Raw genomic sequence first — 16,405 nt, 5'->3', positions numbered from 1 at the left:
GGTTAATTAAGAAGCTATCTTAAAAATACATTGTTGCCAAGTATTCACAGGGAGGAGAGGAAGAACAGGAAAATGGGAAGTTGGGCAGAATAAGAAAGCAGTTCTTAAGAGTTCCTTTCCCCACCCATCCCTTCAATAAAGAAAAGTATGCAAGAAAACCCCCAAGCAAATAATCGTACAGGCTGGTTTGCCAGTCCCGCTTACCCGAGAGCTTTTATTGCTCTTTAAAAATCTTCCCTGTTGAGGAAGTGGTAATCTTATTAGGAAAATAAGTCTTAGCCAGTATGCCTGAAAGTTCGTCTTGTTCTTTTTGTTTGTGCATTGCTTCTGCTTAATGTACTGGTAGGCTCTCTGCTAGTGGGGGAGCTACTTAAGCTATCACTCTTTTGGTGTTAACCAGCTACAAGGTTCTGTGTTTTATAGTAAGCCAGCCTTTTGCACAAACCCTGTTTTTTAGATAGGCAGGATGCTATTCCCTCATTGAGGGACTCTAATCTGGTTCAGTTTTGAGGAAATGATTTTGAACATGATCTTTAATGCTAAATCCAGCTCCTGAGAGTAAGAAACTCTTTTGTTCTCTTCTATGCCTATATTGTGAAACATGGTTGTGATTGTTAGATGAAGTTACTACTGCCGTTAGTCTCTGGTGGCTTTTTTGAGGGAAGAACTGCATTCTCATGGACAGTGTCTCAGAATTCAGTGGGAACACCTTCCAGGATAATAAACTGTTCTGTCTGATGCCTCCATTCTCAGAGGTCCCATAGCTACCATGGTCAGACAGACAAGGCACTGCTAGTCAGCTAGTAAGGCACGCTGCTGCTCATCACTTGCAAGGGCTCGGCAGGGATTGCCAGCTGCTGCTGTTGCTGAAGCAGCTGCTTTGTCTCTGTTATGGTTTGGTTTGAGGCATATATTGTCCTTCTTATTTTGACCTTTGAGTTCAGAGCTGTACGCCAGCTTTTTTTTCCATTTCAGATGTTAGAGGTCCTATTCTTTTGCAAACTCCATCAAAGTTCTGCAGGAAAGAGGTATCAGAGATTCCACATGTTGTTCCCTTGTTTCTACAAATGCTGTCTTTCAACAGGGTTAAAAAGAATCTTGGTGGTGTTTATTATCAAAATAGAAAGGTTTTGATCTGCTCTAGCAAAATTCCAGCATAGGTATTTGCATGTCACCTTCCCTAACTTCCACCTACTTCTGTGCACAAAGTATTTAGTATTTATTTTGTTGTTGAGAAAATGCACGTTTTCCAAGTCTCACAAAACGTATTTTGAGTCGTTTCCCCAGAATTGCAATCCAGATAATAGCTCTAATTAAGAATGGCCTCCATAAATGATCTGGCAAACAAGGTCATCTTCAGGCAAAAGTTTGAATAAAAATGTTTTATTAATTTTTTTAAAAACAAAGCTGTTATATTGACTCACTCATAACTTGAACTTGGGACACTTTGGCCAAATGTAAAGGGAAAAGTGGTATGAGACTTGTTTTGGCTGTCGTTAAACACAACAAACTTGATTGCCACTCTAGGAACTTGTATGATGCTGAAGAATTATTATCTTAGTAGGGGGTCCAACTTTCCATGTAGAAAATGAAAGTGTTTTCTTTCTCTTCTGCAGTTATTTTGGCAAAGAGGGCTTGGCAGTAATATTGAGGTTCTAAATATACGGGATGCAGAAGAAGAACACACAAAAAAGCCAACTGCTTGTGGTATCTGCGATTGTAATTGTGCATCATGCTTCCACTTGCTTAGAGAAGCCCATCTGCCCTTCTTTGTCACTAGTCCTTCATCTCACCTCCAGCTTCCTATTTCTTCTTTCAGCTTTTCTTGCCCCGGGAGCAGTGCTGGCTAGAGAGGTTCTCTGCTGTAGCACTGGCAGTTAAGAGGGCTTCACATCTCTTCCTTTTGAGCTGCTGTAGCGTTTCAGAGCTCTGCCAGCAAAGTACTAGGCAAAGCAGAACTGCCGTGTGGGTCCAGAGTTCTAAAATGGAAATGGGATGTCCCGGAACTGCCTTATACTGCAGCTTCAACTAAAGGGTTGAAGTCCTCCTTTATGTGGGATGAGGCCCTAATCTCTAGGGAAATCAGATCAGCTGATTTATGGAGGATGAGCGAATAAGCAAGTAGATTCTGGCTGTGGACTCTGAAACACAACTAGTACGCATCCATAATTATAGAATCCCAGACTGGTTTGTGTTGGAAGGGACCTTAAAGCTCATCCAGTTCCAACCCCTGCCACGGACAGGGACACCTTCCACTAGAGCAGGTTGCTCCAAGCCCCTGTGTCCAACCTGGCCTTGAACACTGCCAGGGATGGGGCAGCCACAGCTTCTCTGGGCACCCTGTGCCAGCGCCTCAGCACCCTCACAGGGAAGAACTTCTGCCTAAGAGCTCATCTCAATCTCCCCTCCGGCAGGTTAAAGCCATTCCCCCCCTGTCTGGTCACTACATGCCCTTGTAAAGGGCACCGTGGTGTTCTGGTGTTGTGAACGTTTCATATGGTATTGCATTTTATTTCTTAGCAGAGACTGTGGTCAAGGAAAGTTAAATACTGTGAGACATTAAGGAGTTCATGAAATCGTGAGGATGATGACTAGTCTTCATGTTCTGATCTGTAAATTACTGGCACTGTTGGCAGAACACTGTATCCATGGCAACGTTGTGCTCAACTTCTGCCTTGATCTACACACTCGTGCACACACAAACAAATAACTGATCTTGTCTCTTGATGGCTCACAGCATCAGTAATAGGGCACCAGGACGACTCCTTGCCAGCGGAGGTCAGGTCTAGGTTTTGTTCTGTCATCACTTAGTGTTTCCTCCGATGATTGCGACTGTTACCCTCGCTACTTCAGGCAGATGTCAGTTCCTTCAAGGGATTGTCAAGTTTTGTCCTATTCTAAGTTTTGTTGGGTTTTGATATCATGGACTTGTTGGCTGAGGAACATGTGCATAATTAACATTACACTGACTTCTTTTGTTGTTTTGTTTCAGAGCTGCTTTAGCTGTGTTAAATTTGTTTACTTTATTGCATAACCTTTTGTGCTTACTGGGTTTTGTTTGTTGTTTCTTTTAATTGAATGCTAGGGTTGGATCAGTATGGAAATCAGGTTTTCCCTTTTAACTGTAAGGAAATACTTCCATAATAAGATTTAGTCAAATTGCAAAGGAGAATGGAGAATATTATAATAAAGGGATAGCACGGCAGGAAAAGGCTCGGATGAGATCCAACAATAAAGTTGTTCAGGCGTATACTCTCTAGGAAAGGGATTTGGGGAATTACTGTGATGAAATCTTAAAGCTATGAATCCAAACGCAATTTAAGAAGGGAAAGTCCAATCAACATTATTATTTTTCTGTCTACAATAGCTTTTAAATAAAATTAGCTCTTGGAAAAGGAAGTAGAAGCAAAGGCTTTCATAATATTTTTTTCTCTTTTCTTGGCTGTACTTCATTCTCCCAACTTGTGTTTCTGTTTTCCTTTGTCTTTTCTTTATCTGTTATTTCCTCTCAAACTTAGTAGATACTGTTGAGAAGAATGGAAATACTTTGAATTATTTTTTTTTCAAAGCTTAATGAGGGCAGCTCATGTAGCTTCAGCCTCGTTTCTATAGAGCTGTGCAAGATATTAATGAAGTGAAAATTCACACTGTATTAAAATGCATGTATTGGATGTGCACCAGAAAAAAAATGTTTATACTTCAATGTCTTGATTTATACTTCAATGTCTTGTGATTTCCAGCAAAGACATTGTTTATGCTTCAGTGTCTTCGCTGGAAATTGCTTCACTCTTATGCATTCTTCCAAACTCTGTGGTTTTATTTGACCTTAGTTTTTTTGGTTTTAGGAAAACTCCATTATGTAACAAGTTTTTGTGTGAAAGTGGCAAATTAGTCACCTTTCTATCTTTCAGCATTTATACAGACTCTATTGCCATAGTAACAGAGCTCTTCATAGTTGTTAATGTATTAATCCTCAGAACATCCCCGTGAGGTAGAGAGGTATTCCTGACTCGCACGTGAGACACTGAATCACAGGGAAGCCGAGTGGTTTATGGATAACCCCACAAGCCAACGAGAGCAGAGATACACTCTCATTTCTGTTCCTGTGGTATAAGTGCCCTCTTGGTTGAACTGTCTTTTCTCTGCCCAGCTTTCTCAAATGAATGAATTTTAGTGAAATTGGCTGCAGCCATCTGGAATGGGCTCATTTGCATATAAGATCTGTGTGGCTGTCATTATTCAGCACATCAGGTTTAATGAACTCTGAAGATACCAAGGAAGGAAATGTATGGACTGCTACTGTGTATTCTCAGTGGATCGTGAGAGAGATTTTTCTTCCTTGATATCACAATACCAGCAATTGGCTGATTTTAATATTCATTTAGTATACCAATACTAATTTAATTGGCAATATATGGCTGATATCTCTGTGCTCCTAGAGCAGTTTGTTGTTACATCTACTTTTGAAGGCTGACTGACCTTTGAAACTTTTTAAGCTTGACTTTTTGAAATATTTGCATTCAGAATTCTCTGCTATTCTTGGGCTTTTTTTCTTTTATTTTTAGACAGAACATACTTCACGTGCAGAAAGGAAAAGACGTGATTCATTCGGGATGTTTGACGGTTATGATAGTTGTAGTGAGGACACCAGCAGCAGCTCCAGTTCAGATGAGAGTGAAGAGGAGGTTGCTCCTTTGCCATCCAGTCTCCCGATTATAAAGAACAATGGACAGGTCTATACTTATCCAGATGGCAAATCTGGCATGGGTAAGTAGGTGGTGCATGAATACAAAGAGTTTGATATTTATGGTTTTAGCCTGTGCTGTGGGTTGTGAGGGTCCAATCCCAAATGTTGGTCCCAATTGAAAAGGGATCAAAACATCTGTTTGTTTTCGGAGGGGAGACATGGTTTGTTTTGGGAGGGGGGAATTGTTTGATTTTAGCTAAAGTGAAATAAGATAGATTTTGAAACCTGCTGTCAGGAAAGAAACAGAATGGGAACATCCACCCTCCCATCAACTGTGTTGTGTATATATGTACACGCATGTGTATGTTCCTATGTGTATTGCTTTTTGAGCTTTGTGGAAAATGTCACTGTGTTCTCTCTATGCTTGGGCATATATTCTCTCTACCTTTTGTTATATATCAATATATTAAAATATATTTCTTCCTATACTAGGAAGACTTCATTACTGCTACTGTATGAAGTCTGTTAGTGTATACCTGTTTGCTACCCACTGTGAATTTTAAAAGGGAAGATTACGTTTATCATTGGGAGAAAATATTTTAGCCAAAATCATTAGTGATTAATAGAGCGCTCTCTGGGTAGAGTCTCTCAGGGTAGAGTATTGTCTCATTGGCATAGTTGGTCACAAACTCTTATTCATCATGGAACAACTCAGTGGGTGATGCTGTCAATCTCTGAAGCATATGATTCTAACTAGAAGAGAATATTGGTGGGCTGGGGTACTTTGGGTATACTCATTTATGATGCAGAAAAGAGATCTGGTTTCATTTCGGGTAGGAAGTATTAAATATTTAGAGGAAATCAAGATTGGCAGACCCAGATTCAAAGCAGATGCTTGAGAACCATGGAAACACAGAAATCTGCTTTAGCTGGGTCTTTCATTTTCACCAGTGGCAGAATTAATAGGGAGCAGAAAGGAGGTACTATTTCACCAGTGGTTCTTAGTGTTTCACTGACATTTCTGCTGCTGTTCTTATTTTAAGTCACGGTTTTCATGCAATTCTCTTCATGTTCAAAGCCTCAGAAGCTGTTTGGTGGTGCCACCTACAGGACCTTCCTCATATCGTTTTTGTTCTGATTTTTTACTGAGGTCTTTATTACACTCTTTAACATTTGGCTTTTTCTCTCCTGATCAGCAACATGCGAGATGTGTGGAATGGTTGGTGTCCGTGACGCTTTTTACTCTAAAACGAAACGCTTCTGCAGTGTGTCGTGCTCTAGAAGCTATTCATCCAACTCCAAGAAGGCCAGCATTCTGGCCAGGCTTCAGGTAGCGGTACAGACACCATTTTCTTTATATACTTATTATAGTCTGTGTTCATAAGATGTCTACATCTGTAAAACTTGCCGGCTGTTTTAAGATAAGTCAAGTTTCTTTACACCTTGAAATATTCATAAAAGTGATTTTGTAAGCCAAAACTGTATTAGCAATGAACAAATTGCTTTCATAAGCAGAGCAAATTACAGGGAATAGTGACTCCTTATTTCATTTCTGCTGCAGTGGCCCTTCTGCAAGAAAAAGATCAGGAAAAATCTTCAGTCTGCATATGTAGTGACTTGAAATTCCATGCATGTCATACCCAAGATACTTTCTGGCTTTAGAGGGAGTGAAGATTTATTTAGCATGGTTGTGGTTTGGTTTTGATGGTGCTCTCAACTATATAGATTTGCAAAATGGGGTCTGTTCTGTTCACCTAAAATATTAATCAACTGATTATGAAGGTGTATTTGTAACATTGCAGAAAAGAGAGAGAAATGTCAAAAAATACCATTATATCCAATCTCAAGTTTATTGCAACAAATGACAAGTGTTTGCATAGGTATAAATTAGATGAAAAGTTCTTCCTTTTGACCTGCTTTTAAAAGATATCTTTTTTTCAGGTAAACAACAATGAATCTATAATGCTGTTCAAGTTGGAATACTAGTACAAAAGGCATCTTTTGGACATTCTTTGCTGCTGGTTTTTAAACTTACTAATTGTTATATGTAATTTTGTGGTACTTAGTCAAGTTCCATTCTGTGTTGTTCTAATTTTAGTTAAATTTACCAGAGATATGCTACAGACCTATGGAAATTTCCTGATGGGAGTTTGAAAAGACTTTATTTACTTAGCTTTTTTTGTTTTAGGGTAAACCTCCAACAAAGAAGGCTAAAGTTCTACAGAAACAACCTTTAGTGGCTAAATTAGCGGCATATGCTCAGTACCAAGCAACTTTACAAAACCAGGCAAAGACTAAAGCAGGTAATGGCATATGAACAGAGCTGAAATAAATTCTTGGTAATGCAAGGTTCATTGGCAGCTTCCTAAATAAAATAACTTTCTCTTAGCAGCTGTCCCTGTGGAAGGTTTCAGCTGGGGTAACTACATCAATAGCAATAGCTTTACAGCAGCTCCTGTTACCTGTTTTAAACATGTAAGTATTTTTCAATATGTGCTATCCTTTTGTGTGTGTGCATGAGAGAGAGAGAGTCCATGTTAGTTCTTTAATTAATCTTTGCAAAATATTCATATCCAAATATGTTTCCTGACCTTGGACTATGAAACTTATACACTGTGTTAGTGTGACTACTTTTTGATTTTGATCTGTCCTTTAAAACCATTCTGAACACTATCCGTTACTCTCATGATGCTGCCATAATCAAAGGAACATAAAAGGAGGATTCTTAAACACATGTGAAGTTGTTATTCTCACATTCAAGGTGCAAAATCATTGAATGCACTATAGAGTAACAAACCAATTCATGCTGTGTTAGAAAAAGTTACAAAAGGCTTTCTAGATTGCATCAGGCTTGCTTCATTATGTTGAACTGATCTTTTGGTTACATATTTGGATTTGAGATTTATTTTTGTTCTTCCTTAGTCTAGACAGAGTCTCCCTGCCAGTCGTGCTGCCAGGTAGTGTAGAAATAGAGGAAAATGAAGGCTTTTTATTAACCTGAAGTTAGAGGTTGGTTTTCTTTGCTTTAGAGTTAGAAAAATGCCAAACAAAGAGTTCGCAGTTATTACAGAATGTAATTAGGGATGAAGAAAATATTTAGCAGCATCTGTCCTTAATGTGCGTATTAAATTCCAATTATTAGATCTGTTTGAACGTTGTCGGTACTTTCTGTTTCTTAAGTAGAGACTTTCTGACGTAAAGTGTTTTCGCACATACTTTTTATTTGGGAAGTTGAAGTGTTCATCTTCTTACAAAAGTTTTATTTTGCTCAAAATGATCTGATGAAAACTGCAATCAAAACAAACATTTTGTTTCATGGAACTTTTCCGTAAGGGAGAAGAGAGGCACATTTTCTGTCCAGTTCTGGAATTCATGCTGAGCCCTGTCAAGCCATAAATCAGTAGGAGTTGAGGGCTTGTGGCAGTTGGCTCTTTCTGAATAGCACCATTTATGCTCAGAGGCCTTCACCATTGCCCAGGACAGAGCCTTGCATTAGTAGAGCTTCATGAACTTGTATCAAGTTCCATGTGCTAAAGTAAGCATGTTTGTACTTTGCTTCCACCGTTATGTACATGCTTTAATGACTGATTTCATAAGTAAGTATCAAAAGATATTGCTTGATAATGTGGGCTGTGCTGTTACAACAAATTCTTCATGATACATGGCATCCTTAATTAGGATACAGCTACAATAGTTCGGTCACTTGTAATATGGACCATTATAGTATAATTTACAAGGAGTTTTATCTTTCTTTCTTACTGCTTCTTTCACCAAGTCAAATGGTACACCAGTAATGTGAGCAGATACAATACTAATGTTCCCATTTTACCTCGGAAATTTTCACAAGCTACATGGCAATAGTGCCACTAAGTCTGAATGTCATTTATGTCCCTGTTTTCCTTTTTAATACAAGTAAAATGTAGCTCCTGCAGACTCCTTAGGAGATTTCTACTTCTTTGGTGGGCATTAGTTAGTATTTAAGGGGTTATTTGCATTTAGTTTTACTGAAATTATTTCTTCGAAAAAGTTACTATTTAAACCAGTCAGAATCTGAAAAGGCATTAGAATCTCTTGTTAGATCCTTCTCTCTCCCCCACTCTCCATTGATAATTAAAAAATACAATACTCTTTTTCTGTGCATGGAAAGATTATCCCTATGGTTTTTGTATACTGTATTACTTTGATTCATAAAAGTTTGTACTGATGTTTGTTAGTTTTATGGATTCCATGCACATGTTGTGTGTGTCCATGAGATTGAATATAGAAAGTTACTCTGTTTGAAGCAGAAGTTCTGAGTTGACAGGAAAATCACAACATATCTGTGCTTAAATTTGTTACTAGCTAAAATACATATCTGGTTATACTGAGTGTATCTGTATGGATATTTGATAGGGAACATCAAGATCGATATTAAAGAAAATCTAAGAGAATTATGAGATGTGGGATTTGGCTTATTGATATATATATATATATATTTTTTTTTTTTTTTAATGACCTGGCCTACCAGTATTTCAGGTCTGATGCAGTTTTCCCAGATCGGTTTCTTTTTTGCCTGGGGAGTTATTTGCTCTTCAGTTTAAAACAGTTACATTTTAGAATTAACACATTTGAATCTTGAAGCTCTCCCTGTCTCTTTATCTGTATGAGAGAATTTCAGAGTCTTTTGATGTGTTTAATGTGGGTTTTGTACTTCCTCGTTAATTTCATCCCAGACTCAGTGCTGAGTAACACTAGTGAAATTCACTAGCAGTAGTACAATTATGTCCCTTTATAGTTTGGTAAACTGAAGTAGAAAAGCTGTTTTGGTTTATGTCATACAGGAAGCCTGTGACAAAGCCAGAACTACAGTTTGTGCACCTTCTACCTTTTATTTTCTTTTTTTATTGTGTGAATTGCCTTAATCAGGCACACAACAGTAGCTGATACAAGGAGGAAAACTCCTTCATTTAATGTTTTTAATATTGGGTTATAGCTTAGTCACATACCGTGTGCTCATTGCTAACCTCCATTCCAATTTCACTTCCTTCTAAACAGTTTCTACTTTTTTCTATATTTGCTTTTATTAGCTCAAACCATTCCTAGAACAAAAGCAAATTCAGTGCTTTGAGTCATTTTTCAGTATTACTTAATGCACAATTAATAGTCTTTATTCTTTTCCACTCTGTTGCTAGTGAGATGCACGTTTCCTGAACTTAAGAATTTTTCAATCTTTCTTCCAGTTGAATGTTATTCTGAGCTGAAATACTTTGATTCTCCTGGTTTCTTTGTTATAAAAATAAATAAATAAATGAATGTTTTGCTCTAAGGGAGCTTTTCCAGGATTTTACACTAGGTGGCAGTGCTTTGCTTTGAACTTTTAAACATTTTGCACGTTGTCTTCTCGGGCATTGCCCTTTGTTGGGGTTCTGTTCACACACAGGGTTTCACCGCAGTATCCTTACACTTCAGGAATTGGTTGCATCACTTTGCCATTAAAATCCTAATTGAAGTTTCAAGTCTGAAATCATGGCAATGTCGGTGCCGGCCAAAAGTTTCAGAAGCCAATTATTTAATCCCCAACGTATTTGTTCAGCTGGGCATGTGGAGATACGTAGCCTTTAGGCACTCCTGTCAAACAGGACCTTCCTGATTGCAACTTACCTTGCAGAGAAGGCAGCTGCCACTCACAGATAAGCCCTCCCAGTTCATCTCCCGGAGCAGGAAGTGATGAACCAGATTTTCCTTGTTTGGGAGTGACATGAAGTGGATCTCTTCGTCACGAGTCTGAAAGGTAAATTTGTTCTTACCTGTAAATTATGGTTCTGCTAGTTCGCACTATGCCAATCCAGACTTCAGAGTTGCCCTTCCAGCCAGCACTTACACAGTGCTTTTTGAGTTTTTCAAAGCACTGTGCAAACATTGATTGATTAATTAGATGAAGACAGAGAATACATGAAGGAAGATGGCTGTTGTAGCCCTGGTTGATCCAGTCTTCCTCTCTTAAGAATATTCACAATGAGTGAAAAAGGCAAAGGTGGAGCAGTATACTAAGTATACTGTAAACCACCAGTTCAGGGCAGTAGTGTAATCTGGCATTTCAGTAGTGATGCTACACAGGATGACTTCCTTCTCCTAAAGGGTGAGCCATATGGATTGGTGTAGGAGAACTAGCAGAACCAATATTTTCACAGACAAGGACAAATTTAACTTTCTGCTATTTCCCTCTATACCAATCCACATTCTAGAAATAAAAATCTGTGCTGTTTCCATTACCAGTCGATGCGAGAAGTGTTTCCATATACTTTTCTTTCCGAATCAGCTGAATAGATGAGCAGGCAGTAAAATATATTTCAGTGAAGTTCAGCTGGATTATGAAATTATTCAGCACTGCTATTTTTAATTGTTTGGCCTCATTTGTATCTCTATACAAGGCAACAAGATTTACTAAAATATACACTTCGAAAAGTTTATTTCCCCAATTTAATTCAAAAATCTACACATCTCAATTTAGAGATGAGAATGAATATGTGATAGGACTTGATTAAGAAGCTGTATCTGCAGATTCTGTGTGTGGAAATAAGCAATCATCTCTGGAGTTGGTTTTTTCCTCTCTGCCAGATGGCAGAAAAGAGCTCTGCAGTCTAGACTGGTGTAGATGGGACATAGCAGAACATGAAGAGACCAGGCTTCAAGAATAAGAAACCACCATACTTGTAATAACTTATTTTTCCTTTAATAGTTAAAATTAGCTTTTTATTTGCATGCCTAGCCTCAAATATTTCTACTAGTGGAGGGTATCCCTTTTTAAGCTAAGTTTGGCTTTTAGTGCTGCTGGTTGGCTGTTGCTGATTATCAGCAAAATTCCAGTATTGTGATTTCCAATCATTCAGGATTACTCCAAGTTTCACTTGGAGCTCTCAGCCAAAACTTAGTGAAGTTGGAGGCTGTTCCCACTGAGCAGTGAAGTTCTCTGTGTTTGCAAACAGCTTTGTACATAGGACACAACCTTAGAACACTGTATACCCACTATGGTGCAGAACCAGACGATCCCTTCAGTTGTCCCTGTGATACCTGAATATTCTCTGAACTAATAAGAATTTATTTTTCTCAGAACACTTTAGAATTTACATGACTGTTGTTCTGAAATACCCCAAATCTGAACATTTCTCTTCTTGGTGGTCTCAAGTTTAATGTAGACTGCATCATTTTCTGTTTTGTTACCAATCTAACTTCAGTTGAGTTACTTTTAAGGTTCTTCAGCACTGTGCATTTCTGATATCTCTGTAGTACCATCCTTGACTATCTTTTCATGATGCTCAGTTCAACAAAACTATCTTCTTGAGATAGCGAACTGAACGCAATTTATCTCCAGTTTGCATAAATCCTTGGTAGTTTATCAGGCATGTATTCCTTTTTGTTATTAACATGTTAGTCTGAGCCTTCAGGACAGTGTGTGAGGAATCTAGCTGAGCATTTTCTTTTGGTATTCATCACAAAGGTGCCACTCATGAGTGCCTTCTGTTCTTTTGCTTGCTTGATGGAATGATCACTGTTCCTCTGAAAGGAGGTGAATCAGTGAGTGATGAACCCCACCATAATAAATCATCGGGATAGAGCCAAAAAATAACTTTTAGGCATTTTTTCAGGAACATTTCTGATCTATGGAATTTAGAGATTTCGATGTCTGTGGTACAGGTATAAATTTAAAGTGCCATAATTTTGTTGCAAGCAGAATTGCAGAGGAATTACACCATTCTCATTACAAGCTGTAGCTTGCACCTAGTTGAAACAGTAAAGCTGACCTGTGAGTATATGCAATCTGTATTTGTGCTTTCCAGATTTTTAGATTTGGAATCCTATAGTTTTTCCAGGAAATACACAGTGATAATTGTCTACAATTACAATACTACACATAAGCTTCAAATCGAAACCAAACATGTTTTTCATAGAAAGAGTGTTTTCTAAATGTATGCTTATGCCTTACTGTGTATTTTGATTGTTTTGTCTTAAGTCACTTGTAAAACACTGATTTTCATGTGGTGAACTGGTGACTTTTTCCCTCCTCACCTTAAATGATAGGCACCTATGGGGACATGCTGGGGTGATATCTCAGAAGGAGTGCGGGTGGAGGTTCCAAACACCGACTGCAGCCTACCTACCAAAGTCTTCTGGATAGCTGGAATTGTAAAATTAGCAGGTAAATTTATTTTAGCTGAAATTGTTAAAATAACTATTTGAAAGGAGCTAATGATTTAGTCAGTGGTCACCTGATTAGTATAATATTGACACTGGTTAGGTTGTCAGAGCTGCGTGAATAGGTTATATGTTTTAGCACTATCACTATGTTATATATTGTTTTACAGGGTCTTCAGTGATACTTGAGAATGCCTGGGGCTTTTTGTTGTGTTTCGGGTTGGTTTTATATTGTTTCAGAGCACAGTAAGAGCAGTGCAGAATGAGGAAATAGTAGATTGTATAAGAGCAAGCACCTTTTCTTGGTTCGAAGTTAAAAATTCAAGATCACACAGCTAAGATATGAAAAAGCAGATACTGTGGGTAATAAATTAATTTTGTCCTTCTACATAGAACTTCTAAAGGTTTATAATTCAAAATTTTTGATTAAAATTTGACTTGCATGATGGCACATGCACACTTACTGAAACTATCCATTCTGTGCATCACTACCATGCAGAGAAGTGCTATAAGAATAACGTTCTATAAAAAGTCATATTCTAGGAAATCTCATGTGATATACATTAAGATTGTAAAGAAATACTAATGTGTATTTCTATAATCTTGTTCAATTTTTATCTGCTTTATATGGGATTGCTTTCTTTCAGGCTACAATGCGCTGCTAAGATATGAAGGCTTTGAAAATGATTCAAGTCTTGACTTCTGGTGCAACGTTTGTGGTTCTGACATCCACCCAGTTGGTTGGTGTGCAACCAGTGGGAAGCCCCTAGTCCCTCCTCGAAGTATGTAAATAGTAGCCTTACCCATTGATATCAGTCTTGCTTTATAAAACTAGATTTGCTCATGGTCCAGATACCAAAGTATTTCTTTACCATAGCAACTCTATCAACAGTTATGAATAAATCATTTTATCTTTTGGAAAAATAAGGACTTGACTGATGCTGAAAGTGTTTCTTGGAGTAGCCCATCTGATGTGACTTAAAGCTTTTAAGATGCAGGTGGAAGCAGTTAGCTGATCAGTGATGTGAACAAGCACTGATTTTATTTATATTTAGTCATTACATTCTTTTCCCTGATGTACCCATAAACTTAATCTTGGGTAGCATTCATTCTCTAAAGAGGTTTTTGTCATTATTGTCATCCAGGCTTTTTAACAGTCATCTGGGATTTCTTCTTTACATATTCCAGACTCTAATATTGTCTCTAACGGACACAATTAAAAATCAGTGGCTTATTTTTTCCCCTTCATTTGCAACAGCCATCCAACACAAATACACAAACTGGAAAGCTTTTCTAGTGAAACGACTTACTGGTGCCAAAACACTTCCTCCTGACTTTTCTCAGAAGGTAAGGCTGATGCAATATCAATGATGTACTGTAACCAAAATTGCAGCACAATGTGAAGAACTGAAGTATCTTTCAATGGCACATTAGCTCCTTTTGCTACAGTAGTTTCTTCCCTTAAATACAGTTTTCCTTGTAATCTCTGTTCTCCATTTATGTCCACACTTGTCAGTATGTGTTTGGAAAACTGTTTCCTCTGGCAGAAAGTAGTTTTCTTTTAAAATTTGTTAGTTTGTTTTAATTTTAAAACACCCCAACTTAAAAATAAATGAATAAACCCCAAACCAAAAGTGCCAATCAGCTACCCTGTGATACATAAAAATAATTAAAACTAATTTTTCTAATTCAAGAATGCTTTTTATCATGTACTATTTCAAGAAACTGAACAAAATGCATTAATATAGCACATACCTAGATGCAATAAAGGACATGCGTTTAAATGTTAAATGTTCATATATTTCATCTGCTCTGGACTAGATTTTTTTGCTGTCTATAGGTCATGTCTCTTAAGTGTGGCAGCTGCCTGTATATAGTGTGCTGTAAGTTTATTTACTAATATTGTGAGATATTATATAGCTTTCAGTAGGAATATTGTTGTCTTACGCTGCATCTAATATTAAAGAAAGAAGAAAAAGGAACACATCTGCAGTTGTTCATTTCTGTTTAAAAATTGGCTCTGTTGGAAGCCAAATTAAATTGGCCAGATCTCAACACTTGGAGTTAACAATGGAAATGGCAAGTGACAAATACTTACTTTTAAACAGAATGTGTGGTCTCAAGGCATATTAACATCTATTTCCATTCTTTTCCTTTCTTTTTGATATATTATCAAGAAATATGTTTGTGAGTGGCCAGTTTTAATTATGTTGAAGGTTTGTTTTCCATGCCTTTTGTAATAAAATATTTTAGTTCTATTTTTAAAGAAAAGGTATTTTGCATGGATGAAAAAAATAGAAAAACAATCTTGGGAGTTTGTTTGTTAAAATCATTTCTCAAGGTAATTTTATCCATTGTTCACAACTGAACAAACTATCATTAGATCACTGGAGGATTCCTGTAATCTATGTGAGAACTGTTATTAGAGGTGTACTTAATACAATTAGAGCATTGTAGTATCTATTCTACACTTTCCTGAAACATTTAATTTTTCCTCATGAACAGTGAAATACAAGAGAAATCATTCGTGTCATTTTTGCAGGTTGATTAATAAGTACTTGAGTTAAATGAGAAGCACATTGATACCAGCTTTAATAGCAGAAGACAGATGACTAAAGAAAACCACAGTATGTTCTTACTGAAAGGCTTTTTTTCCTGTTACTTTAAGGTGTCTGAGAGTATGCAGTATCCCTTCAAAACTTCCATGAGAGTAGAAGTTGTTGACAAAACACACCTTTGTCGAACAAGGGTAGCAGTTGTAGAATGTGTCATTGGGGGACGATTAAGATTGGTGAATGAAGAAAGTGACGACAAAACTGATGACTTCTGGTGCCATATGTACAGTCCACTCATTCATCATATTGGTTGGTCTCGAAGTATAGGACACAGATTTAAAAGATCTGGTAAGCTTGTTGTGGTTTAGAGATGTCTTTGTGGGTAGTATTCGCTTGGAGAAGTCTGACTTAAGCAGTTCTGTCACTTTATACAATTAATAAAACTAGCTTGAATAATTGTCTTTAAAGATTTATAGTGTGGTCCAGGGACTTTAACAGTTATATTACATTTGGGAGTTTTAAGTTACAGCTATAAATGGTATATTTTGCAGCACTGGAAAAACCAAATTAATTTTAGGTTGATTTGTGGCATGTCAATGGGATGCAGCAATAAACAGTGGTTAACAAACTGTCTAACCAGGAAAACCTTGAACTGCATTATTTAAGCATGGTAAACCTCATTTTTCATGGTGATGCCTGGAATTACACAGTCCTGCTCCACAAACTCCTCATTTCTTCATGTCTGTCTCTTGTACAATGCAACATGGATGAAGTCTGGTGTTTAATATTTCTCTGCTCCACTGAGCTTGTGTCTCTTGTCAGAAACAGAATTCCTGTAAAACATGCACAGGGCATCCCTTGAGGAAAGCCTTCAGTTTTCTCAGCGCTTAAACTTTGACTGAAACCATTTAGAAATAAAGAGTGGTTAAAGAAACCAAGAGCAGTGCTACTTCCCAGAAATGGTGTCTTTAACAGAGTTCCAGGGGTTGCC

General features: G+C 37.5%; 1 protein-coding gene across 16 annotated transcripts in view; it reads left to right on the top strand.

Annotated features, from left to right (window-relative positions):
- MBTD1 (mbt domain containing 1) overlaps window positions 1-16,405 on the top strand; it is a 36,324-nt gene that overhangs the window by 3,445 nt on the left and 16,474 nt on the right. For 8 of the 16 annotated variants that reach the window (XM_030505876.1, XM_030505886.1, XM_030505890.1 and 5 more), the window contains 9 exons: window positions 4,566-4,767; window positions 5,884-6,023; window positions 6,249-6,296; window positions 6,876-6,990; window positions 7,077-7,162; window positions 12,746-12,863; window positions 13,507-13,641; window positions 14,118-14,206; window positions 15,528-15,762. In XM_030505876.1, coding sequence (XP_030361736.1) covers window positions 4,566-4,767; window positions 5,884-6,023; window positions 6,249-6,296; window positions 6,876-6,990; window positions 7,077-7,162; window positions 12,746-12,863; window positions 13,507-13,641; window positions 14,118-14,206; window positions 15,528-15,762 — 1,168 coding nt within the window. The remainder of the gene's footprint in view (window positions 1-4,565; window positions 4,768-5,883; window positions 6,024-6,248; window positions 6,297-6,875; window positions 6,991-7,076; window positions 7,163-12,745; window positions 12,864-13,506; window positions 13,642-14,117; window positions 14,207-15,527; window positions 15,763-16,405) is intronic. The other 8 variants (XM_030505883.1, XM_030505893.1, XM_030505879.1 and 5 more) reach the window with 7 other exon arrangements.

The sequence above is a fragment of the Strigops habroptila genome, chromosome 14 (assembly GCF_004027225.2).
Source record: "Strigops habroptila isolate Jane chromosome 14, bStrHab1.2.pri, whole genome shotgun sequence".
In the NCBI taxonomy this organism is placed as follows: domain Eukaryota; kingdom Metazoa; phylum Chordata; class Aves; order Psittaciformes; family Psittacidae; genus Strigops; species Strigops habroptila.
Note: the sequence above shows the minus strand (reverse complement) of the source record. Positions and strands in the feature narration are given on the sequence as shown.